The following is a 26,502-nucleotide window of genomic DNA, read 5'->3' on the forward strand; positions in this document are numbered from 1 at the left end:
ATGAGCCTCAGATAGTCTCAAGCAGCAGGCACACACGGTAACTACTGACCTGATGTCCTGCCAGAACCGGTTCTGGCCAGCCTTAAATGCGATTCAGCATCCAATCAGTGTGGACGCCCTATTTTGAAATAGCAAAACACTATTTCGAAATGCATTTTGTGTGTAGACACATTATTTCGAAATAACTATTTCAAAATATTTTATTTCAAAATAACGCCATATTGTAGACATACCCTAAGGGATTAAGGTTCTAAATAGAAGCACCTTTTTGGCCCCTTCTACAGAGTTTCAGAACCATGAGTCAAATCAGTATAAATACAATGCTGGAGAAATTGGTTGCTAACAATTTGGTTGCCCAGATTGAACAGGGAAAAACTGCATGAGAACTAGGTTTAAAGACCATATACTCTTACCTAGGAAATAGGTGAGAACTGCCAACATTTTGACTTTGAGATGAGAGAATTTCACTCAGGAATAAATCCTATGCATTAGAAGTAAACTCTTCAGCATGTTTCAAGCTCTTCTCTGGAGAAAGTATCAGAACAGTTTGGTATAAGCACAAGTATCACTTATGCCATAAAATACTGAATTATAAGTGGGCATTCTATATCAGATTTACGCATGATACTGTGCCAGCAACCAGAACTCCAGCCAAGTCCATTGTCTCCTCTTCCAGCAACTTTAGGTAGTTCCGATCTGCCAAAGAGCAATCACAACCAATCTGTTTGAACTAAACTGGATTATCCAAAGATCATTTCAGTCCTAAGGCCCTTTCATCTAAGCTGACCACGTAGATAGATCTGTTCATAATTGGTATGAAACTTTGTCAAAGGATACATAAGTAATGTTCACTTATCAGTTCAAGAACGGGGCATGTGGGTGAAGGGAATTTCCTTTTCCAGTACTACGTCTGATGCTCTGAAGTTTTCATGTGTGAATTAGAGCAAAGTTTATTGATGGACTCAATCTTGCTTCCATTTACATCTCCACTCGCAGCACCATCTCATGTGAATGAATCCAGGTGCACACACAAATATAGGGTTAATGTTCTTTACTTTCAGAGCTTCAGCACACTACTCCACACCTACAGCTCCTACAGTGCTGGAGAATTTAGGTTATATTGTGCTCATTTTCTCTTACTCCCACTACATTCCTCCCAAACCTCTTGCTTGATTGTCCTTCCCCTTTGCCCCACTTCCTGTTTCATAACTCAAAGCTCTTTCCCCTATGCCTGGAACAGTCTCTCATCTCCTTCAAATCACTCCTTAACATTTTTACTTGTCCCTACTTTCTCATCTCCCCTACAAAAACCTCCACGCCTATCTTTTCTAAGATATCATTCCAGGTTTTATTTTTATTAGTGTTGTTTATGTTAGACTATAAATTCTGCACAGCAGGCTATGTGACTGTTAATAATGATAACAACAATATACACATAATGACGACACTAGCAGCAGACTGGGGAAAGTATTAATTTGTTTTCCTAATTAAATCAAATGTTATCTCCTAATTATACCCAAGAAAAGTGAGCAAAAAGAAATTTATATTAAATGCACTCTACTAGAATTATTTTGTTTTTGAGAAAATACCCTAAGTTTATAGATATACTATCAGAGATCACATGTTAATGTGGAGACAGGTTAAAGAGAGAGGAAAGTAAAGTCATCAGAAACTGGGCCTGGTGTGCTCTCCCTGGGAAGCTATTGGGAAAATTAATTATATGTAGCAGAATCGCGTGCTTTATATAGACAAAAATATGCTGTCAACATTGCTCATCTGCTTGTAAAACACACCCTGTGAATAGTTCTACTTGGCCAGTCTCCAAGGATCTGAGTAGGGCAGTGGAAATGTAGAAGGCAGGGTTCAATGAAAATCCAATACCTGTGCTATTGTAAAAAAGTTGACCAATTTCAAATTTTATAACTCATATTTTTATAACTACACAAGCCACCAATGAGTAGATATTGAAATGCCATGCCTGCTGGACTCCATGTAATACACTGACATTACATTTCTATAGCTCTGAGAGGAATTTCAGGTTACTAGATTTAATGTTTTCTTTGATAAACTTTTCAAAAAGTTGAGTATGATGTTTGGGTGGGTTAATGTAGCCCTTGTTAAAGCCACAGAGAAATAAAAAGACAAGATATGGGGATAAGCAGTCATTTGAATTCACTTAGGGTATGTCTACACTACCACCCTAGTTCGAACTAGGGTGGCTAATGTAGGCATTCAAAGTTGCAAATGAAGCCCGGGATTTAAATATCCCAGGCTTCATTTGCATCTTGCCGGGCACTGCCATTTTTAAATCCCCGTTAGTGCGGACTCCGTGCCCGCGGCTACACGTGGCAAGGAGTAGGTAGTTCAAATTAGGCTCTCTAATTCAAACTACTGGTACACCTCGTTCCACGAGGAGTAACGGTAGTTCGAATTAGAGAGCCTAATTTGAACTACCTACTCCGTGATGCGTGTAGCCGCGGGCACGGAGTCCGCACTAACGGGGATTTAAAAATGGCAGTGCCCGGCAAGATGCAAATGAAGCCTGGGATATTTAAATCCCGGGCTTCATTTGCAACTTCGAATGCATACATTAGCCACCCTAGTTCGAACTAGTGTGGTAGTGTAGACATACCTTTACTTCCATACATACTTTTAATGTGTTCATCACCACAACAACTAGGGCATTCCAAATGTAACATGTACCAGTGGTGCCATGTGAGACTGTTGGAAGCATGTACCAAAAACTCTGTAAAAAAGCTTTGTTTCACACGTAAAGTTGTTGCACACATTTCAGCACACCAGAAAATGCCCAAGCAGCAAAATGTACTGTCCTGACCACTTCCAGCCACAATCGTGAAAGACTCACTAACCATAATCATTATATTAAGTGGCATGCTGTGGGCAGATGTGTACTCATCTGGTGCACATCTGGATGGCTTTCTGCTAACCTCAGCCTTCAGCTTGTGTTGAGACAAAACTACAAAAATCGATATTTCACCACTAGAGCTCCCTCTGTTTGAAAAGATGCAAGCATACAAAGCTAGTTCAGAGCAACTGCAAAACCTGCAATTGTAGGGAGCCCTGGGATCAAGTCCCTCCTCTCCCACAATACTATAGCAGAGCAGGAGTTCTCTATATTCCTTGCTCTGCAGAAGCTCTAGACAGGCCCTTTCAGGACTGAGAGGCAGAGGATGCATGGGGAATTCCCTCCTGTCCCAACAGAGAAGTTGGCCAGTGGGGTGGTCTGAGGTGCAGTCAGGACCAGTGGATAAAGACTGGCTACAAGATGAAAGAGAATTTGAAGGGCTGCCACCTTTCTAATTGCTAGTAATGGCACCAGAGACCCTGCTCAGCCTCTTTCCCAAATATCCTGCCCCTTCTCCCAAGGCCCCACCCATTGTATCATCTCAAGAAGCCTGCCTAGCAGAAAGAAGGCTGCCCCTGCTAGGTAGGGACTGAATCAATAACCCACACCTTCCTTTACCCCTCAATAACTGGACTTCTGGTTCGGGTACCATTTAGGGTTGCCAGGTCCACTTGTCAATCAGACTTTCCAGTTGAAAACCAAGTACCTGGCAACCCAAAATGTACCTGGAGACAGAAGCCAAAAACCAGATAGTCCAGGTAAACCATATCCCCTAGTTCTTCAACAACAGAGTAGCTGGCTGCAATTTGAGCCTCCTCCCTGATAAGAGCTCCTGTGCAGCTTGCCCAGCAATGCAAGGCTTCTATCCAGTGACTGTGCTTGGGAGCATTGGTTTAGTTGCTGAGGAGCAAGAAACCTTCTGGAGTAGAAGCTGCCTAACACTGAGATAAAGGCCTGCATTCCTGTCCAAGACTCTATCCTCTCCCCGCCCCCAACCCCCTCCCCTCCACACACACACTTCTCGTTAATGGCACTTTTCATTTTAAGCAAGAGTTACTCAATGTTTTGTATTTGTCTTTGTTTACACTGTTTAAAAAAAAAAGAGAAGTAAAGTGAACTCTGGCTCATGTTCAGCAATAATCCAGATACTCAAAGAAACTTCAAACTCAATACAAGTTAAAAAAGGAAAGCGTCTTACACCAAAAGGAATCAGGGCTTCATTTATGACATTTGTTTATTGTAAATCGAGTAACACAAAAGACTAATAAAATAAATAATAATAACAACAACAATAACAACAACAACAGCTACTTTATTGCATTTCTCTTTGCTGAAGTCTGAAAACCTGAGATGTTTAAAATGGATGTTATAAATAAACATGGGGGGGGCATTTATAATATCAGAGAATCTGGAAATACCTTAAGTGAAGCCTAATAAGGCTTCCAGCCATTATATCACACATCAGACCTTTCTCTGCTAGATTGAAAAGCCTTTTAATTTAGTTTATCACTACAAGATAGCAGAAGAGGAATGGGGAACAGGGCATACTCCAAGGAGGGGGTAAGAGGAGGATGAGAAGGGTTGCATCGAGGGTGGGTACAGATGGGGGGGGAGTCACCTTAGGGGAAAATGTGGAGTGGGGGGACAAGGCCTAGAGCCGAGTAGGGATTGACTACCTGTAGGAAAAATTAGAAGTCAGCTTGGGGATTTGCAAAAAGTTTACATAAAATTGGGGTCCTCGAGTTGCTAAAGTATGAGAGTCATAATGCAAGTTTTCTCATTCTGTAGTCATTATCACGGTTCCTCTCTGAACCATCTCCAAATTAGCAACATGCTACTTGAACTGTGGACACGAGAGCCGGACACAGTACTCCAGTAGCAGTCACATCAGTGCCAAATACAGAGTTAACAAAATTTCTCTCTGCCTACACTAGATTCCCTTTAAAGGTAGACAAGGATTGCATTAGCCCTTTGGCCAGAGCATGTAACTGGGAGCTCCTATTCATTCTTATTATCCACTACAATCCCAAATCTTTTTCACAGCCATTCCTTCCCAGGATAGAATCCCCCCATCCTGCAATTTTGGCCTACATTCTCTGTTCTTAGATGTATAAATTTAGCCATATTAAAATGCCTATTTGCTTGTGCTTAGCATAGTAATTCAGATCACTATATCAGCGGTGTGTCCTTTTCACTTACCATTCCCACAATTTGTGTGTCATCTGTGAATGTTATCAGTGATGATTTTATATTTTATTACAGGTCACTGATAAAAATGTTATAGCATAGGACCAAGAACCAATCTTTGGATTCTAGTAGAAACACACTGGTTAAATGAGGATTCTCATTTACAATTACATTTTGAGACCTAGGAGTTAAATCAGCATTTTATCCATGTAATGTGTGCCATGTTAATCTTTCTAGATTTGTAATTAAAATATGAGGTACCAAGTCAAATGCCTTACAGAAGTATATTATATCAATTTGATTACCTCTATCAACCAAGCTCGCAGTCTCATCAAAATAAAGAGATCAAGTTAGGTTGCCAGGATTTATTTTCCTTAGACCCATGTTTATTGACATACATTGTATTACCATCCTTGAATTCTTTATTAACTGAGTCCAGGAGCAGCCATTCATGTATGTTACCCGGGACTGCTGTCAAACTGATACATTTATAGCTACTTGGGTCATCCCATTTACACTTTTTATATATTGGCACAAAATTAGCTTCTTTCAGGCTTCTGGAACTTTCCCAGTGTTCCAAGACTTATTGAATATCAGCATTAATGATTCAGTAGGTTTCTCAGACAGCTTTTTAAAAATTCTTGGACTCAAGTTATCCAAACCTGATGATTTTAAAATGTCCATCTTTAGCAGCAACTGTTTTAACATTTTTCTGAGATACTAGGGAATGGAAAAAGTGTTATTATATAATCTGACTACATCATCTTTTTCCCCCCAACACGGTTTTATGTATTAGCTTATTTCGGTTATGCATATTTGAAACTAGTATGTTTTAAACGGAAAGACACAAAACTAATCATTTTATTTTATCATTCATGTTAAAGTTTTTAACTTTTGCAAGTAAGCTGTGATGATTTCAGGGAATCTATGTATAACCTACAAATACTGTTAATATTATTACATGGTTTTGAAAACTGCTGACAAGACTTTAAACATATACCTCTCAGAGCAGGGAAAATGTCTGAAAGGCAAGGAACATCAACACCCGAATAGACACTACTTAGGGAGACCATCAACAACAAAACCTGCATCTTAGTGGAAAACAATTCTCTATAACTTCCCTCAACAGAATGCTGGAGGGTTAGAGTGTGAAAATTTCCCAAGCAGAACTGAAGTGATAAAGGGTAGGGTGAGACTGAAGACACACGCAGGAAGTTTGTACAGAAGGGAATGGGTATGGACCAGCCAAGGTCAGAATAAGTGAGCTGACAGAGAAGGTTTTAATGTGTTTTGGAACCTAACTCCTGCACTGAAATATAAGAACCCTGGAGAGCCCCAGATGACTCTGATTCTAGCACAAAAAATGCTCTGGAGTAGTGAGGAAAATGAAGGCAGGAACATGAGCATATAGTTTATTATGTTTGTGTAGATCTATATAGTCTCATGTTATTAAAAATGGTGCATTAGTGTCTTGTGCAAAGTGTTTGTGCATTATTTGCTACACCTATCACATGTTCCTTGAAGAGGTAAATTAAAATGTTCAGGTGGAGCTTTGGGAGACTACATATTTAAATTAGAGGGAGAGACTGAAGGGCCAGCACTGGTTTCAGGGACTGGCCAGCGGGCTGCATGGACTTCACTTTGAAAAGTGTACACACAAAAGTCTAAGAGGAGGGATATAGTTCTGTTCAAACTCCAGAAGATTAAGACACAGAAGCCAGCAGTTGGGTCCCTTCCAAACAGTCTAGTGAGTGGCCAAAAAGGGAACACTGGTATTGTGACAAAATGAGGGAGCATGTCTCTCACACACACACAAAATCCAAATGTCAAATCACTGCTGGAGTTTGATTAAGAATTCATTTCCTGAGACATGGTCTGAAGTGTTCAATATCTAATAAAAAAAGGCCTTCAGAACTGGCAGAACCTTGCAGAAGTTACAAAGGTGAGAATCTTGCTACACAGTATACATTAATGAGGTATATGATGCAAATGTTATAAGCATTATATAATTTGCATAGAATAAGATCATATTAAAATGATAAATAGAAAGCACTCATGTTGGTAGTTTAAAAAAAGAAATCCTGGAAATGTGCCTGCACACTAATAAGTCTCAGATGAATTGCTGCCAAGATCTTTTGGCGTTATGCCCCCCATTACCTCAAAAAAGACCTAGAGATTGGCACATCTCAAATACTGTAGCAATTTACTTGCCACAAATTTCTCCATTTGTTACAGGGGGAAAAACGTCTTTAATCCAGACTTCTGATTTTCTTTTCTACTAAGTATAGGGCAGGTCAATTTACATTTACACTTTGAAACCTCAAGCCTACCAACACAAACCCTGAACATTTGACATTTAAAATGAGTTTGAAACCAATAATAAATAGACTGTCAAAATGCAACATATGCTTCTAAAACAAACTCCATTTCAGTGACTGTTGGTGGAGAACATTATATATGTGAAGTATCTGCACTTTCTATAGTGTCTCTATTTCCTATGTCTTAATTTAAAACCACTGCAGTTTTAAGGAGGGGGAACATGGGTGTGTGTAAAAGAATCAAATATCTTTCTTGTCAAAAAACAGGACTATAAGCCACATGAATATAACTCTCAAATATATGCTTTGGGCAAGGTGTCAGTTTGGGTCACTGTCCAACATTCTGGGCCACCAACTCCTACCATTTTACTTTTCTTCAATAAAATAGTTTCCTCACACTTTCTTGCAACAGATGGTTCTCTTTCTCTTTTCCCTATGGGCTATATGAGCTATAGTTATCTTCAAGAGAAAACAAAGAGATTACTATCTAGCTAGTGTTGGTCTCAGAGCAGTGGTCCCCAACCTATAGAGGCTCCCGGGTGCCTGGGGGTGGGGCCACTCATGCGCTGGGCGCCCGGGGGCGGGGCCACTCACGCGCCGGGCGCCCGAGGGGTGGGGCCACTCATGCGCCGGGAGCCTGGGGGTGGGGCCACGCATCCTGGGGCACGCCAGGGGCGGGGATGCCCTTGCACCCGGCGCCGGCATGTGCCCCAGGGCTGGGGCCGCCCGAGCGCCTTGTGCTGTGGGCCCGGGGCTGGTGCTGCCGCCCGAGCCCCACGCCTGGGGCCGGCACCAGCGCCGCATGTGCCCCAGGGCTGGGGCCGCCCGAGCGCTGCGCACCAGGTGCCGGTGCGTGTTGCGTGCCTGGGGCCGGCGCCAGCCCAGGTTGTCGGCGGGTGCACACAAATGCCCCGGCGGGCGCCATGGCGCCCGCGGGCACCGCGTTGGGGACCACTGTCTCAGAGCATCAACTCCGTGTATGCATACTTGTGGAATAAGATGGGAATGGATGGAAAGAGGAAGAACGGCCAAATGGTAAGGGTGCAAAATATAGGGCTTGGCAGACCTGGGCTTTTCTGCCAGAGACTTCCTGTGTGATCTCAGGCAAGTCACCTAGTCTCCCCTTGTTTCCCATATGTTAACGGGGATAACAACACTTCCTTGCCTCAAAGGAGTGTTGCAAGGATAAATACTTTGAAGACTGTCAAGCATTCAGATATTACAGTGATGAAGTAGTAAGAGAAAGAGAAATGGGATACATCCTTTACTAGCGGCACAGACAAAAATGTTTTCATTTCTGTTCATACCATTTCAGGATAGAATCCTGCGTGGGATTACAATGGAATGACTTGGTCATGCACTGTAGCGCTATTTTGGGAGACAGCACCAAATTACAAAACAAGCTATTTCGAAAGTGACTCAAAATAAGCTACGTAATTTGCATAGCTCAAATTGTGTAGCTTATTACGAGATAAGGGTGCAGTGCAGATGCACCCTCCAAGTAAAAGTGGGACCACATTAGTCACCAGGTTACATTCCCCATCACAGACTAAAGTGTATCTGGGTTGGGAGGCAGAATGCTCCACTGCTGCTGAGACATGATATCTGAACACAGAGGCAGCATTAAGGGGGTTCTCTGGCCAGTTGCAGATGATATTGATACCCATGCCAAAACGGCCAATTTGGCACCATTAACACAATATTTGCTCTGTCCAACTTGATCTTCAGTATAACCTTGGGTGCCTGGGAAATGAAATGGAAAACATGCAGAATGTGGGCTCTGAACCAGCAGAATGCATCCAAGAAATAAATTTTGTTTGTGTGAAATATATATGGCATTTGAAGTCTTGTTTGGACGGGAGGTCTATTACTGGGTGGCTCTATATGTAAAACAGTGCTCTGATCGCTCCCAGTTCCAGGGACTTCCAATGTTAAATCTTGAGGCCTCCTGCTGAGTGAGTGTGCCTCCACACTTTCTCTCTCCTACATTGTGAAGATCAGTGACATGTATTTGTTTTTAATGCATCATAGCCAGTTTTCTTGTTTTCTTTTCTCTGTGGAGACACCACCCCTCCTCCTTGCTGTACTATGTGGCTGTGGTGTTGTCTGTCAGCAACCGTACTACATAATGCCAAAGGGCTAGACAGAAAGCCTTGAAAGCCCACCAGAATACCCTGAGCTCCAATATGTTAATATGGAATCTAGATCCTCAGATGTGTTAAGTCCACATATTTTGAAATCTTGGCAATGCACACCTCAGTCCAGATTGGAGCCATTGGTAGCAATGGCGTTAGTAGTGAAGAAGGGAACAAAGATTATCTCCTAGGAATAAGCCACTATTCTCCCTTCAACAAAGCTGTTGGAACACTTGAGAAGTCTCCTCTGATTCTTGTGTACATCCAGTGTATAGTGACTTGTCACCCCGAGCTGCAAGTGTTCCATGTTAAGGCTACCTGTGAACCTAGGACTAGCAGTGTAGACTCTATGGTTTGTTCAAGTTGTTCTCTCAAAGTTGTCAGTGAATCCCATATCTTGAAAAATCTCTCTTCTGGTAGAAAGGCCTACAACCAAGTGGAGTCTGAGACTACTCCAAGGTAGGTTTAAGAGTAGATTTCCAGGAGAGGAGATAGATAAAACACTTATTTTGTCTTCTGGTGAAGCGTTAAAGTATGTGTTACCCCAAACAAGGACTTGTATGGATCCTTAGAAAGAACTCCATCCTACTCCTCACACTGGATGATCTTCTTACCTATTTGCAAGATCCAGTGCTGGTATCAGTGCCTGAAATCAGTACTGGATATGGGATTGGTAACTGTGCAGGCATCAGCTGAGATAGAGAATATCAGCACGAAGTCAGTGCCAAAACCAGATTTGCAACTTGCAAAAGGACCTTCATAGAGGGCTCACAGAACCCTCTGCAGACTATCCTTCCCTGATGCTTAGACTTATGGTGAAGGAAAGGTCCAAAATCCCAAGGTCAATTTGGGGAACCCTCAAGATACATTTCAAAATGAGTGGAAGCAGGGGTGGCAGGTATCATAGGCAGAGGCAAGTAATGCCTTCCCAAACTGCCTCACTTGGCCCTACCCATGCTCAGAGTCCTCCAGACTCCTCCCCAATTCTGTTTTTTGGTGCCAGAGGCTGGGGGGCCACGCTGCCTGTCTTCCAGGAGCTGGGGCCACTCTGGCCAGCCAGCATTGGTGCTGGTGACTTGGTGGGGGTGGAGGGGACAAGGAGGCTTCCTAGTCTCCCCATGTCATGCCTCCCAGCTGGCTTTCCAAAATTCAAGGACAGGCTGCAGCTACGTTGCCTGCTGGCTCTCTGCAGTTCTGGGCTTGGAGAAAGCTGGGAAAGGGTTACGATGGGGTGGAGGGACAAGGCCAGCAGCCACACTGAGGGTATGTCTACACTACCACCCTAGTTCGAACTAGGGTGGTTAATGTAGTCATTCGAAGTTGCAAATGAAGCCCGGGATTTAAATATAGCCAGCATGGGTTTGTGAAGAACAAGTCATGCCAAACTAATCTGATAGCTTTCTTTGATAGGATAATGAGCCTTGTGGATAAGGGAGAAGCGGTGGATGTCATATACCTAGACTTTAGTAAGGCATTTGATATGGTCTCGCATGATATTCTTATTGATAAACTAGGCAAATATAACTTAGATAGGGCCACGATAAGGTGGGTGCATAATTGGCTGGATAACAGTAGTCAGAGAGTTGTTGTTAACGGTGCTAAATCCTGCTGGAAAGGGATAACAAGTGGAGTTCCGCAAGGGTCTGTTTTGGGACCCGTACTATTCAATATCTTCATCAATGATGTAGATATTGGGATAGAGAGTACGCTTATTAAGTTTGCAGATGATACCAAACTGGGTGGGGTTGCAACTTCTTTGGAAGATAGGGACATAATTCAAAATGACCTTCGCAAGTTAGAGAAATGGTCAGAGGTAAACAGGATGAAGTTTAATAAAGAGAAATGCAAAGTGCTCCACTTAGGAAGGAACAATCAGTTCCATACATACAAGATGGGAAGCGACTGTCTAGGAAGGAGCATGGCGGAAAGGGATCTAGGGGTCATAGTGGACCACAAGTTGAATATGAGTCAACGGTGTGACTCTGTTGCAAAAAAAGCAAATATGATTCTAGGTTGTATCAACAGGTGTGTTGTAAGCAAAACTTGTGAAGTCATTCTGCCGCTCTACTCTGCACTAGTTAGGCCTCAGCTGGAGTACTGTGTCCAGTTCTGGGCGCCACATTTCAAGAAAGATGTGGAGAAATTGGAAAGGGTACAGAGAAGAGCGACAAGAATGATTAAAGGTCTAGAGAACATGACCTATGAAGCCAGACTTCATGAACTGGGCTTGTTTAGTTTGGAAAAAAGAAGATTAAGGGGGGACATGATAGCGGTTTTCAAATATCTAAAAGGGTGTCACAAGGAGGAAGGAGAAAATTTGTTCCTCTTGGTTTCTGAGGACAGGACAAGGAGTAATGGGCTTAAAGTGCAACAAGGGAGGTTTAGATTGGACATTAGGAAAAAATTCCTAACTGTCTGGGTGGTCAAATATTGGAATAAATTGCCAAGGGAGGTGGTGGAATCTCCCTCTCTGGAGATATTTAAGAACAGGTTAGATAGACATCTGTCAGGGATGGTGTAGATGGAGCTTGGTCCTGCCTTGAGGGCGGGGGGCTAGACTCGACCTCTCGAGGTCCCTTCCAGTCATATGATTCTATGATTCTCTGTGATGACAAAAAACTCAGGCTACGAGTTGCACTCATAAAGAGATAGAGTGATGAATTCATCTTGCCCACGATGACTTGTGATTATACTCCCCAACCTCTGGTGCTTTTCAATGTAGTTTCACAGCTCGATATCAGGGGTGCCAAATTCTACCAGTAGAATTACAGAAATCCTCAAAGAAGAATAAGGTTTTCGACCAGTAACTAAACATCTCCCCTAATGTCAAAATATGTAAAACTAATACTATATATTTCAGAAACCGAAGATAGTTCAGCTCAAAGAACAAAGATAGAAAAAGAATATCAAAGTAACAGTTGTGACCTTTCCTCTATTTCTGTGGTGGTTTTAAAATTATTAAAGATTAAATCTCATGGCAGTCAAGCTACTGCAACTCATACAGCAATGAAGCATTTCTAAGCAATTGGGAATGTTTATTCCCTTTGTTCTCATAAGTCACCTAAGAATTAAGAGTAACATTAATGTTACATAGTTAAACAGCCTGAGGTGAAGAAATACCAGTTAAGGCTGATTATACAACCTTAACTCTGGTCCTGTGTGTGCACGCATTAATAAAAGTGTTTTTACATGATTGCACACTCTCTCTAGGACACGGTCGTGTACATTTCCCCCCTAGAACATTCCCAGCACTGTTGATTATGAAGTCATCTGAGCATCTGCAGGATGGCTGCAAGAAGTGAGGGGACAGGGGGGACAAATGAGGATGGAGTAGGAAAGCTGGTAGCCAGAGAGTGACACCACAGAGCAGGACGAAGTAGGAGTAGGAAACAGCAGGAAGGGAACATCATAATAGAAGGGAGAACAGAGGGCATTACAAACAGGGATCAAAAACAAAGCATTTCCCAAGAATGCAAGCATGTACCAAATAAAATGATTCAGAAAAAAAGAAAAGTAGGAAGAGAAATTTGAAAATATAGAAACAAACTGCTTTTATTTGGTGGGGCTTGCATTTCAGTTTCTTTTGGCTATCCAGCTATAGAAAACTCAAAATATATTTCTTTCCATAAAGTGTGTGGAACTGTCCCTGCCCTTCCACCTTAGAAAGAGAAAAGGCTGCAACACTTCCTAGCTATTTTTATATTTGTAGCTTTGTTCTTTAGCTAAGCTATCCTTTCTGAAAAAAACTGTCTCCTACCTTTTGTAATGGTTGTTCTTTGAAATGTGTTGCTCACGTCCATTCTATTCTAGGTGTGTGTGCACCCACGTGCTCAACTGTCAGAGACTTCTCCCTTAGCGGTATCCATAAGGTCATCTGTAGTGCCTCGAGTGTTGCACTTATCAGTCGGTATATCAAGCACCACCGATTCTATGCCCTCTCAGTTCCTTCTTGCTGGCAACTTTGACAGAGGGCAAGAGAGCAGGTAATAAAATGAAAGTGAGCAACATGTCCTGAAGAACAATCATTACAAAAGGTAGGTAACAACTTTTTCTTCAACAGCTTGATCATGGTGATTCCATTCTAGGTAGATCACAAGCAGTATCCTCAGAAGTGAGCTTAGAGTTCACAGCTTAGTGGCTTGCATTACTGCTCTACAGAAGTTAGCACCATCCTGGACCTGCTAGGTAAGTGCATAAAAGGGAAGTGAAGATGTGGACAGACAATCATGTGGCCACTCTACAGAAGTTCTGGATATTTCTTGGGTTAGCTGAAGAGGCTTGCACACTGGTCAAGTGGGCAGTGACTATCACTTGTAGTGGTGGAACCTTCACCTGTTCATAGCAGAAGTGAATGAAGGTAGTAATACAAGAAGAAAGTTTTTGAGCAGACCCCAGATGACCTTTCATTCTCTCAGCCACTACAAACAAACAGCTGCAGAATGGCTTAATTAGCTCAATGTAGAAGGCTAGTACCTGACATCTAAGGAACACAGCAGCCAACACTCCTTCTCTGACTTACAGGGCTTTGAAAAAAAAGACACAGATAAACATCCTGACCCATATGAAAGTAGAAGACTGCTTTGAGCACGAAGGCCTAGTGTGGACCCTGCTCTTAGGTTCCTAAAGACTCTTTAAGGCAGTTCTGAGGTAAGTGCCTTTACCTTAGAGACCCTGTAGGATAAGGCTGAACAATAATTTTTTGACAGGGAGGGGGGGCACTCCAAGAATTTGGAAAATAGTTGAGAGTTGCACTCTTCCATGATATTAATGGAGGAGGTGCAGGATCTCAGATGGAGGTTCGGTGCAGAAGGGAGCTTGAAGTAAGGGAGGAATTTGGGTGAAGAAGGCAGTTGTGACCTGGGGCACTGGATTGGAATAAAAGGGGATGGATTGTGACCTAGGGCAGGGAACTGAGGTATAGGAGGTGCAGGGGTTTGGGTTGTGAGCTAGGGCAGGCGGGGGACAGAGGATTTGAGTATGTGGAGTAGGAGGGCAGAGGGTTGGGGAAGGGAGGGACTGGGGTGCCAGAGGCAGGGTCTGGCCAGGAGACTTACCATCCATCAGCCTATTCCTGAATCAGCTTCCCTGCCTGCCCCACCCCCGCACAGGCTGCAGCCATGTGCTCTGTGAATAACCATGAACCCCTTGTGCTTCATGGCTGTCTGTTATTCAAATAGGCATCTCCCATTGGCCAGTTTCTGGCCAGAAGCCAGTCAATGGGATTATGCTGGGTGTGGGAGCAGATCCTAAAGCTTTCCCTCCTGCCCTCTGCGCTCAGTTTTTAAAGTGAAACTGCCCTGCAGCCACATTTCTGAGCAGTATGCGGGTGGGACCAGGCAAGCAGGGAGTCTGCCTGGGGCTTCAAGCAATGTCTATGGGCTGAATCCGGTGGCTTGGTGGGCCACATCCAGCCTATGGGCCATATTTTGCCCAGGCCTGCTATAGGCCAAAGTTATTGCAACCAAGAATGTAACCTTCCAAAAAAGGAGGAGAAAAGGAAGCTCAAAGGAGCATGCCAGAAGCCAGGAAAACACGAGATTCGGGTCTTACAGAGAGACCAGGTCCCAGACATATGGGTAGACCAGGTCTGGGCAAAATATCGTCTACTGGCCGGATGTGGCCGCGAAGCCACCAGATCCAACCCTCAGATGAAGCAGGGAGCCTCAGGTAGACTCCCTGCCTGCCCTTGCACATTACTGAGAAAGGCAGCCATGCAAACTTTTTGGGCTCTGTTTGAACAGCCGAGAGTCCAGGGAAGGGAGGAAGCTTCAGGCACTGCTCCCTGTTGTTGTCAGCAGGCAGCTTGTGAAGCACCCTCCCCTCAGGTTCATAGCTGTTCAAAAATCAAGTGGCCCCTGAAGCCAGTGTGGGGATGGGGCAAGCAGGGAGTCTGCTTGAGAAGGCTGCTGGCTAGCAGTCAAGCAGGTAGGTCTCCCAGCCACAGCCTGTCTCTGCCCCCTACCCAACATAATCTAAACCCTCTGCCCTCTTCCTTTCCCCATATGGCCTCACAGATCCTGCACCCCAGTCCCCTGTCCCAAGTCATAACCCACTCCTGCCCTAGGTCACAGCACAAACCCCTCCACCCTGCACCCCAGTCCCCTTCCCCAGGTCACAACTCTCTCTTACCCAAGGTCACAACCCAAACCCCTGTATCTTAGTCCCCTAACCCAGGTCACAACTGCCTCCTTCATCCAAACACCCACCCAGAACCCACACCCTCTCCTGCATTCCAGTCTATTACTGCAAACTCCCTTCTGCACTCAACCTTCATCCCAGACCCCGCACCTCATCTATCAATATGGAAGTGTGGGGCCCTTGACCACTTTCCAAATTCTTGGAGTGGTCCTCCATCAAAAATTATTGTCCACCCCCGGGGTAGACATATTCAAGTCCCTTAAGGAACCTTGCAATAATGCCGTGGGCAAAAACCGACCTGCCCTCTAGTGGCAGATGGAAAGCTGAAATAGCAGCTAGATGGACCTTAACTGATGATAGGGACAGATCCTGTAGCTTGAGTTGCAGGATGTAGTTCAGAATTAACTGCAGTGACATCCATTCAGGCTGCATGCCTTTATTGGAGGTTTAGTACCTCCATTTTACCGTATAGGTCACTCTACTGAAGGGTTTTCTACTGCCCAGGAAGACTTGATGGACGACAGCTGAGCACTCTTGCTCTTCCGCTCTTCCGCATTTAGCCATGCAGCAGCCAAGCCCTCAGTTGCAGTGCCGGTAGGTTCAAGTGCAGACGGGAGTCATGGTTTTGTGACAGCAGAACCAAATAGAGCAGTAGCCAAAACAGAGCAGATATCAAGAGTACAGCAGTATGCTAAGTCAGCACTATGGACTCGTCTAGACTATGCTGAAGTTTCGAAAGAGGATATGCAAATACCATGGGACAGTGAAAGTAGTTGGGATGCGGGTTTTTTCGGCAACCCCCCCTTTTTCGAAAAGCTGCTTTTCCTCAAAAAATGAGCTTTACGCGGCTTTTCAAAAAAGGGAGGGAGTGTGCCAAAAAACCCGCGTCCCAACTACTTTCACTTTCAAAAGCAGAGCACAGCTTTCAAAAGTGAGATCAGAAGAAGATATGCAAATTCCTCTTTTGAAACTTCAGCGTAGTCTAGACATAGCCTAAGAGGAACACCTTTGTCCCATCCTTCTTTAATGCATGAGGACTCTGTGGATCAATGGAACTGGAAGAAAGGCACACACAGTAGGGCCCCCAACCACAGGAACAGAAAAGAGCATCTATCAGATCCTCAAAAGGAACAGAACACTTGGAATTTCCTGTTGTCTGCATGCAAACAAATCTACCTGGAGAGTACCTAATCTGTGGAAGACAATGCTGACCACCATTAGATGTAATGGCCATTTATGCAAGATGAGAAGGACCACGTGAGGTTATATGCTAAAGGTTCCTGGCCCCAGGGATATGCATGGCTAAGAGATGAATGTGGTGTTGCACAGAGAAGTCCCATAGCCTCAGAGTTTCCTGGCAAAAGACAGATGACTTGGCCCTGCCTTGCTTGTTGATACAGAACATAGCCACTGTATTGTCTAGACCACCTTGTTCTTCAGGTGCGTTAGGAAGGTGTGACTGGCCAAAATGATTGTTCTGAGCTCCCTGACATTGATGTGTACTGACCAAGAATCTTGCATACTAAGATTGTTCATCCCAGGTCCAAAGCATCCAAGATGATGGTCACCAACAGCCGGGGGGTGGGGGAGGAAGGATATGAACACGTCTCCCTCCACCACAGAAGCAGGAGTTTGTCACCTTGCAAACTCAATGTGGTTAGGGGCCTTGACTATGTGGTCTATGCAGTGTATGTTGGGGATGTAGATCAATGCCAGCTATGACTGCAATGGCCTGAGGAGGAGCTACATGAGCCAAACCACATAAGTAACAGGCTGCCTTGCGGCTGAACAGTTGCAAGCATTTATGATCTGTGGTGAGAGGGTAACCTTATATATACGAATCAGGTTTGCCATAGCCCGGAACCAGGCATGATAGACAAAAGCCCAGAGTAGAGTGGAGGACCACTCCTCAATGAGATTAAGGTTGACTTTGTTTAATTTATCAATAATCCTGGGTCATGCCCGGTGGAACAAACCAGGTTGAGAATACAGCCCTTTTATTAACTGATTTGGATCAGCTTTTTATTATCAGTCTTTTATTAATTGATTGTCAAGGTACAGGTAAATCTGCAAGCCCTCATGCCTTTGGTAAGCAGCCACTGGTGCTATATGCATTGTAAAAAGCTTTTGGTGAGAGAGGCTGAAGGGCAGTGCTGTGAATTGAAAATGGTGGTGGCCTACCGTGAAACAGAAGAACTGCCTGTGCCCTGGGAAAATGGAAATGTGTGTCCTTCAAGTTGAGTGTGGTGTACCTGTTTCTTGGAGCCAGAAAGGGGAAAATGGAGGCTAAGGAAACAATGTGGAACTTCAACTTCCTCAGGGACTTGTTGAGATGGGTCCTTGAAGCGGGACAGGGGAATAGGATAGAAAGAGGGTCAGATATTAATTGCAGGGTATAGCCCAAAGAAATCATTTTGAGCACTCAACAGTCTGAGGTCACCTGTGACCAGGCCAACCGGAAGGGACACAGAAAAGCAGGGAGGTGGATCCTTGGCAACGGATCATCTCAAGAGGGGCCAGACTGGTTGTCAGAGCAGGAAGACGAAGGCTGCCATTGCTTCAATCCTGTCTTTCTCTTCCTTCTCTAGAAGCTGAACCAGAGAACACCCCACAACCTTGATGATGTTGGAGGATGTGGCAGCTGGACAAATATGGTTTAAAGCAGGGCTACTAAACATGCAGCCCATGGGGGGGATCCTTTAAACATGGCTTCCACTGGGAACACGCACCACAATGGCGAGGTGTCTCTCAGGTGGGGTGAGCACTGAAAGATGCAAGTGGACAGGCTGGCTAAAGCAGACAGGTACAGGGTGTCGGCATTTCTAGTTCCCAGGGAGGATGTGCCAGGAGTGTTGGGGCATTGTGGGAAGTGCTTTGTATTCATGCCTGTCAGTGTGAAAGAAGCTATTTGCATAGATATTTGCACATATATGCTACCACACTTAAATTGCGGCCCTTGGCATGTGCTGTGAGTATCACTGTGGTCCCCGGGGCTTCCAAGTTGAGTAGCCCTGGTTTAAAGCCTGGAGAATGGGGCATGCCCCACTCCGGAGCCAAGTCCCAGCCAGGACTCTAACTACTAAAACTATCTAATATGGTTAAACTAAGTCTCTAAAAAACTAACTACAAAGGAGACAGAATTCAGAGCTGAAAGACCTGTTAATGCTCTTGCAATTCAAGGCAAGGTGCTCCAATCAACCATCACAGAAGGTAAGAAGGAACTGAAAGCGCATAGGGTCAGCAGTGCCTGACATACCAATGGCACTGAACCGATGAAGCATGAGCATGACACTCAAGGGGCATGACAGCCAACACTAAGGATACTACTAAGGCAAGTTTCTGATGATTGCATGTGGGCAGTCACACACCTAGAATGGAAACAACAAAAGCAAGCACTCAATGATTAGTTTTATGCACTGTGCCATTCAGAGGGATGTTCAGTGGTTCGTTGAAAGCTTTAGTCTTCTTTGAGGGTCTCTGTAACCCCACTAGTGGAATTTGGCACTCTAGCTATTGTGCTGTGGAATTACATTGAAAAGTAGTGGGGGAGTGGAAACAAAGGGCTCCTTGACAAAGATGAACTCATCACTTCTTTAAAAAAACAAAACAAAAAAACAACACTGGTGAAAAACTCTATATAGAGAGATCCCCCTTCCCGTGCCCCTTTCAAACACATACAAGATTAAATTCCGTACACACCCAAGTTGTTAAGCAAGTCAGCCCTATCCTATTTATACAGAGGTTGTGCCAATTTAACTTATCTTTATTTACTTAAATCTTTACTAGTTTCTCAGCTGAATGCATTCGCACTGCTGTGCCTCCACTGGAACAAGCAACACTGCTTGTATCTACACTGGGGTAGGCAATAATTTTTAATGGGGGCCACTCCAAGATTTTGATAAGTGGTCAAGGGCCACAGTTCTGTGGAGAGAAAGCGAAGTTACTCACCTTGGTACAGTAACTGTCGTTCTTCGAGATGGTCCCCGTGGGTGCTCCACAGCAGGTGCCGGGCTTGCCCCGGCACCGCAGGATGGAGATTTTCATAGCGGTAGTCCAGCCGGACCGCGCATGCGCGGGGAGCATCTCGCGGCTTTTGTGCCCTTTCACACTGCTCGGTTCAGTCCCAGCCAGTTCCTCGCACCTGCCTCAGTATCTGTAACACAACAAAATGGACACAGACTCCGAAGTGGGGAGGAGGGTGAGTAGTGGAACACCCACAGGGACCATCTCGAAGAACGACAGTTACTACACCAAGGTGAGTAACTTCGCTTTCTTCTTCAAGGAGTCCCCGTGGGTGCTCCACTGAAGGTGTCTGCACAGCAATATCCCTCCCTCCCCAGAGCTGAGAAGATGGGATACAAGACCTCTATCGATTAGCCGAAGAGAGGACAGCAGCTGTTACAGACTTGTCCGACAGTCACCTCTGTTGAATAGCATAATGCTCCACAAATGTACGGTATGACGCCCATGTGGCTGATCTACAAATGTCTGCGAGTGGAACCCCTTTGAGGTAGGCGGTAGAAACTGCTATTGCCCATGTGGAATGTGCTTTAGGGCAGGCAGGGAGAGGAATTCCCCAAATTGAGTAGCAGTGAGATATGCAGTTTACAATACTGTTAGCTACCCTCTGAGCAGAAATGGGCTCACCCTTAGAGCGTTGTGCTAGTGATAGCAGAAGCTTATCTGATTTCCTAAAGGGTTTGGTACAGTTGATGTAAAAGGCCAGTGCCCTGCACACATCTAGTGTATGGAGGGCTGCCTAAGTGAAGAGTGTGGCTTAGGACTGAATGCTGGTAACACTATGGGCTCGTTGACATGGAAATCAGAACAGACTTTAGGTATGAAGGCAGGGTGGTGCCTGAGGATAACATAGTCCCTTTGGAAGATCGTATATGGAGGTATAGCCATCAGTGCTGATAGCTCACTGACCCTGCGTGCCAATGTGATAGCCAGTAGAAAGACCATTTTCTGAGTGAGGACTTGCAAAGGTATCATGGCAAGCGGCTCAAATGGTGGGGCAGTCAAAGTTCGCAATACCAAGTCCAGATCCCAAAGTGGCGGTGGGGTACACAATGGTGGGTTCAAATTTGCTAACCCTTTCAGGAATCGCTTTGTAAGGGGATGCGCAAATATTGAAAAACCTTCAGCAGGCTGGTGGAAGGCTGAGATTGCCGCAAGATGTACTCTGAGTGATGCCAGACTGAGACCAGTTTGTTGTAGCTCTGAGATGTAATGCAATATAGGATGTATGGGGGTAAGTAAAGGGTCCATACGTCAATCCGAGCAACAGATTCTAAATCTGGACCACTTTGCGAGATATGAGGTTCTCGTACTAGCTCGTCTGCTGTGTGTGAGAATATTTCTGACAGCTGAAGAGCATTGTGCCTCCGACTCATTCAGCCAGTTAGGAACCAGGCTGTGAGGTGTAATGTGTGAAGCTGTGGGTGTAGAAGTCGACCATGGTCCTGAGTGAGCAGAGTTGGAAAGCGTGGTAGTTGACGGGTAACGTGAGAGTTGTAATAGCTGGGGATATCAATGTTGTCTGGGACATGCAGGAGCTATTATTATCACTGTGGCCTGATCTGCTTTGATCTTCTGCAACACCTTGGGAATCCAAGGTGTCGGTAGGAATGCATACATCAGTGGGCCATTCCAGTTGATTAGGAATGCGTCTCCCAGGGAATGGTGGCCAAGTCCTGCCCTGGAGCAGTACCAGATACATTTCCCTGTTGGCGTGTGGGGCGAAAAGATTGGTCGATGGTACGCCTCACTAGTGAAAGAGGAAGTGGAGGGGTCTGTGGTGGAGCTCCCACTCGTGATCCAGAGCGAAATTCCTGCCGAGGGAATCCGCTGTTATGTTGTTTATGCCAGGTAAGTATGATGCCACAAGAGTGATGCCATTGGTGATGTACCAATTCCAAAATTGGACCGCCTCGACACAGAGGGATCGCAATCAAGCTCCCCCCTGGTGGTTGATGTAAAACATTGTGGCCACATTGTCTGTCATGACTTTGACCACAGAGTTTTGAATGCAATTGTGGAAGTGTCTGCATGCGTTGAAGACAGCCCTGAGCTCCAGTAGATTTATATGGAGCAACGGCCTTGCACGGAGATACCATTCAAGTGTGCTCCCCAACCGAGAAGAGAAGCTTCTGTAGTGATTAGATGGGTCGGGAGTTGTCATCCACCAAGCAAGAGAGGAGATGACATTGTGAGAAATAATAACTAATCAGCGAACGTCATGAGAGGTGTGATTGTAGATGGTGGCCAGCCAATGTTGCAAGGCTCAAAAATGAAGTCTGGCATTCTGGACAACGAACGTAGTTGCGACCATGTGCCCCATGAGTTTGAGGAGTACAAGCAACTGACTGCTGCCGTTGGATGTGCAGGCATTTATCAGGGATTGAATGACCTGGAATCGTACTGTGGGTAAGAATGCTCTCGATCTCTTTGAATCTAACCTCACCCCAATGAACTCTAAGTCTTGAGTGGAGGATAACGTTGACTTGTCCTTGTTTACAAGCAGTCCTAGAGTATGGAAAACCTGCATTGCTAACATTAGCATGCTGCTTGCCTGAACTGAAGATGTAGCCTTTATCAGGCAGTCGTCGAGATAGGGAAATATAGTTATCCCACTGCGACGTAGATGGGCTGCAACCACTGAAAGCACCTTTGTAAATACCCTTGGCGCTGCTGAGAGTCCGAAAGGGGGAACTCTGTACTGATAATGTTCGGTGCCCACTACGAACCTGAGGAATCGTCTGTGGGCAGGGTGAATAGTAATATGAAAATATGCATCCTGAAGGTCGAGAGCAATGAACTAGTCATTTTGATCTAGAGCTGGGATTATAAATGAGAGGGTAACCATCCTGAAGCGTTGCTTTCGAAGAAACTTGTTTAGCCGCCTGAGATCCAAGATCAGCCGCCAGCCCCCCGTTTTTTTCTGAATGACAAAGTAGTGGGAGTAAAACCCTTTCCATCTGAATTCTTGTGGAACTGGTTCCACTGCACCAATCTGCAGTAGATGATGTATCTCCGATCTGAGCAGATGTTCGTGAGAGGGATCCCTGAAAAGGGACAGGTTGGGGGGGTACAGGGTGGTAGGGAGAGGAAGGGAATGGTATAGCCGGTTCTTATAATCTCTAGCACCCATTTGTCATTGGTGATAGTCGCCGATTGGTGGTAGAATGGGCGTAAGCGGTGATGGAATAATGGGATGGTGTCGGCTGTGACTGGAGGATTGCTCTCGACCAACGAGTCAAACTTGCTGCCTGGCGTTGGGTTGGGTTTGCACTCGGTTATTCTGGTTATGGCATCTGGGAGGTTGCTGCCGTTGCTGAAAGTAATCAAAAGGTCTCTGATGTTACTGCTGTTGTTGCCATGGCTGCCTCTGGTGGTAAAAGTTATAATGCCTCTGGAATGGTACATAGCGGCATCTTCTGAATGGTGGTGTATACATACCAAAGGTCCGTAGTGTGGATTGTTGTCTTTGCTAGAGTGTAGTAGGGTGTCTGTTCTCTCAGCAAACAAGTTATTTTTCTCGAACGGAAGGTCCTCCACTTTTGATTGCAGCTCCTTAGGTACCACTGCAGCTTGTAGGAATGAGGACTTTCTCATTACCACTGCTGTGGCTGTGGCTCTGGCTGCCGTGTCTGCCACATCAGCTGCTATCTGCAAGCTGGTTCTGGTTGAGGCGTAACCCTCCTGGACCAATGCTCGAAGAATAGACTTCTTTGATTCTGGCAGGGAGTCAGCAAGGGTAATAAATTTCGAATAATTGTAGAAATTATGATTAGATAGGTGCGCCAGGTAATTAGCTATGCGCAGCAGCAGGGTTGCGGAGGTATACACCTTCCTTCCAAATATCTCAAGTTTCTTAGACTCCTTGTCTGAGCCTTGGTTCCTGTATCGTGGCACCCACGTCCTCTGGCATGCGGCATCGACCACCAGGGAGTTGGGGAGTGGGTGCGTGAATAGGAACTCTGATCCCTTAGGTGGCACGAAGTATTTTTTGTCAGCCTTCCTATTAGTTGGAGGTACAGAAGCCGGTGCCTGCCAGAGCTCATTTGCTACTTCCAAAATGGCCTCATCTAAAGGAACTGCCAGTTTGGGATGTCTCTAAATTCTTAAAGAGCTTGTGATGTTTACTCTGCATCCCGGTGAGTTGGATGTTTTGGGAAAGGACAACCCTTTTAAAAAGGTCTTGAAACTGCTTTATATCATCTGGGGGCGAGATGTCACCTGGTATCACTGCCTCGTCAGGAAAGGATGAGGAAGGATCCTCGGGAGACTCGTATGGGTGACGTGGTTCCTGCAAGGCACGCTGATCTCCCTCAGCTTGAGATGGAGGAAGTGGAGGTGAACGAGGAAGATGTACAGAAGAAGATGGTCCCACAGGAGAGTATCTATAAAAGGAGTCCCGTGTTCTTGATCTGGTTGGTGATCTAGAAGATCGATAGGAAGCTCGATGATAAGGAGAGTGGGTCCTGTAATATGTGCAACTGTCGTATGGATCTTTATAATAATAAGAGGACTGAGAGGGAGAACAGTCGTGGTATTGAGATCTGCTGTAAGACCTCCTGTAGGATCGACTAGGCAACCTATGGGACAATGGTGGAGAATTTGAAGCATGACCTACTGGAGAAGAAGAGGCAGAGAATCTTTGATAATGGGTACAGTGCCCGTGTTGTTGATAATGCGTGGGCGGTGTCAAAAACGGAGATGGGAGACACTCTGTGGAAGAGAACCTCCTAGGTGGCATTCTGGTGGGAGACTTGTCTCCGGGGAGAATGCAGGAGAGAGAGAGCGATAGAGAGGAGATGGGCTTCTCTGCCTAGGTGTCTTTGCTGTAGCTTTCCTAGGTGGAGGCTCCCCTGGTGCCAGAACAGGTTCTGTGCTTGGAGGGGTGATCGGCACCGAGGACTGCTGCGGTGCTGGTGCCGTAGTTGGTGCTTGATCCCTTACGCGCTTCGGTGGCATGGTCGTCAGTGCGGGACGGTGCCGAAGGAGTGGTTATGGGCTTAGAAGTTGTTGATGGTGCCGACACGTCGTATGCCGAAGATGCCGGCGCGGAGAGCGACGGTGACGGTGGATGGCGCGGCATTGGCACTGATGCAACATTTGGTGCCTTAGTCGATGCTGAACGGGCTTTGGATAAGCCTGAGGTACTCGGCTTCATTCCGATGCTCAATCTACCTTTAGAAGTAACAGGTAGAGAGCGAGTTGGAGATGGTCTGGACGTTCTAGGAGGCGCAGCAGTAGGAGAGGAGGCTCGGCGTTTCTGAAGCTGTGGTGAAAGCCGAGGGGGGGAAGAGGACCTCTGGGGTTGAAGTGCTATATCAAAGAGAAATATTCTCAGCCTCATTTCTCTTTCATGCCTCGCTCTACTTGTTAACTTAGAACAAAGAGAGCACTTCTGCGGTACATGGCTTTCTCCTAGATAACGGATGCACAAAGCGTGGCCATCCAAAGCTGGCATGGCCTCTCTGCATTGGTCGCATTTTTTGAATCCAGGGGAACCAGGCATTGTAATCTGCGTCGCTCAGTCCCAATGAGAGTCTTCTTATCACTCCTTCCCTCCTTTCTTTTCCTTATCTGTATTTCTCTTTCTTCTTTTTTTTTAAGTTTGTAGTAACAAAGAACAAAACTGAAGCTTATAAGGTAAGAAGAACTCTATAACTGTGAATGGGAGTAAATGTATAACTATGAACAACAATTTTTTTTTAAACAGGAGGATATAACTGGTTTGAACTGGGGAAGAAGAAAAATAACTAATAACGAAAGAAGACAAGCCTGAAACGTCACAAGCGAAGATAGTCAGGAGAAGTGGTTTGCTCCGTCTGCAGCCTGAGGCGGTTGAGAGGAACTGGCTGGGACCGGACCGAGCAGCGCGAAAGCCGCAAGACACTCCCCACGCATGCGCGGGCCGGCTAGACTACTGCCATGAAAATCTCCGTCTTGCGGCGCCGGGGCAAGCCCAACACCTTTAGTGGAGCATCCACGGGGACTCCTCGAAGAAGACTGTGGAGTCTGGAATGGCGGGTGGGATGTAGAAGAGGTTTGGGGAAGGAGTGTAGGAGGGGGTGTAGGGTCTGGGAGAGAACTATAACCTGGAGGAGGTGGAGAGAGGGGATACAGAGGGTTTGGGTGGTGGCCTGGGAATGTAGTTGGGGGAGACAGAGGGTGGAGAGACAGAGGCACACTCTGGCTAGTAGGTGCTTACCCAGGCAGCTCCCAGCCAGCCGTTTTGCATGAACCTGAGAAAGATTCCCTGCCTGTGGGTGGAGGGGAAGTGGCACTGCCCCATGTGGCTCTACTCCAGCACAGGGAGGGAGGGAGTATAGAGGCTTCATTCACTGCCCCCACCTTCAGCAAATTTCTCAGCTCCTATTGGCTGGAAACTGGTCAATGGGAGCTTGGGGATTTTTCTAGGGTGCAGTGACAACACACAAAGCTTTCTCCTCCCTTCCCAGCTTACAGAGCAATTAGCAAACTGCTGTTTAGCTGCTTTATAGTAAGGGTCTGGTGAGGTGGCTGTGGGCCAGATCCGGCAGCTTAGTGGGCTGGATCTGACCCTACAGCCACCTCTTGTCCACCCCTGATCTATACAGAGCCATGTTGCATCAATGTAAACATCATATAGTGTGAGGTAGGTATTCCAGAATACCTTATACTGCCTCCAAGCTCACTGCATTCTGGCCATTCTCCATAACATATTGGAAACTATGAAAGCACGGGTCAATTTCCCAACATCTCAAATGTATCCCACAACAAAAATCTTGCCTGCACTATTTCTTAATTGCTCCCACCAACGAGGCTGAGGTCCATTAGAAGATAGTGCTCCAGTCCATTATTATAG

The 26,502-nt window shown here is 45.5% G+C and overlaps 1 protein-coding gene across 2 annotated transcripts in view; it reads right to left on the reverse strand.

Moving 5' to 3' along the window:
- SPIDR (scaffold protein involved in DNA repair) overlaps positions 1-26,502 on the reverse strand; it is a 348,017-nt gene that overhangs the window by 229,174 nt on the left and 92,341 nt on the right. Inside the window, exon 1 of one of the 2 annotated variants that reach the window (XM_075920730.1) lies at positions 19,593-19,703. The exons of the other annotated variant lie outside the window; for it this stretch is intronic. Coding sequence (XP_075776845.1) covers positions 19,593-19,688 — 96 coding nt within the window. The 5' untranslated portion in view covers positions 19,689-19,703. Of the gene's footprint in view, positions 1-19,592; positions 19,704-26,502 lie in introns of those variants that run through there. 2 annotated transcript variants of the gene reach the window in all.

This window comes from Pelodiscus sinensis, chromosome 2, assembly GCF_049634645.1.
Source record: "Pelodiscus sinensis isolate JC-2024 chromosome 2, ASM4963464v1, whole genome shotgun sequence".
Taxonomy (NCBI): Eukaryota; Metazoa; Chordata; order Testudines; family Trionychidae; genus Pelodiscus; species Pelodiscus sinensis.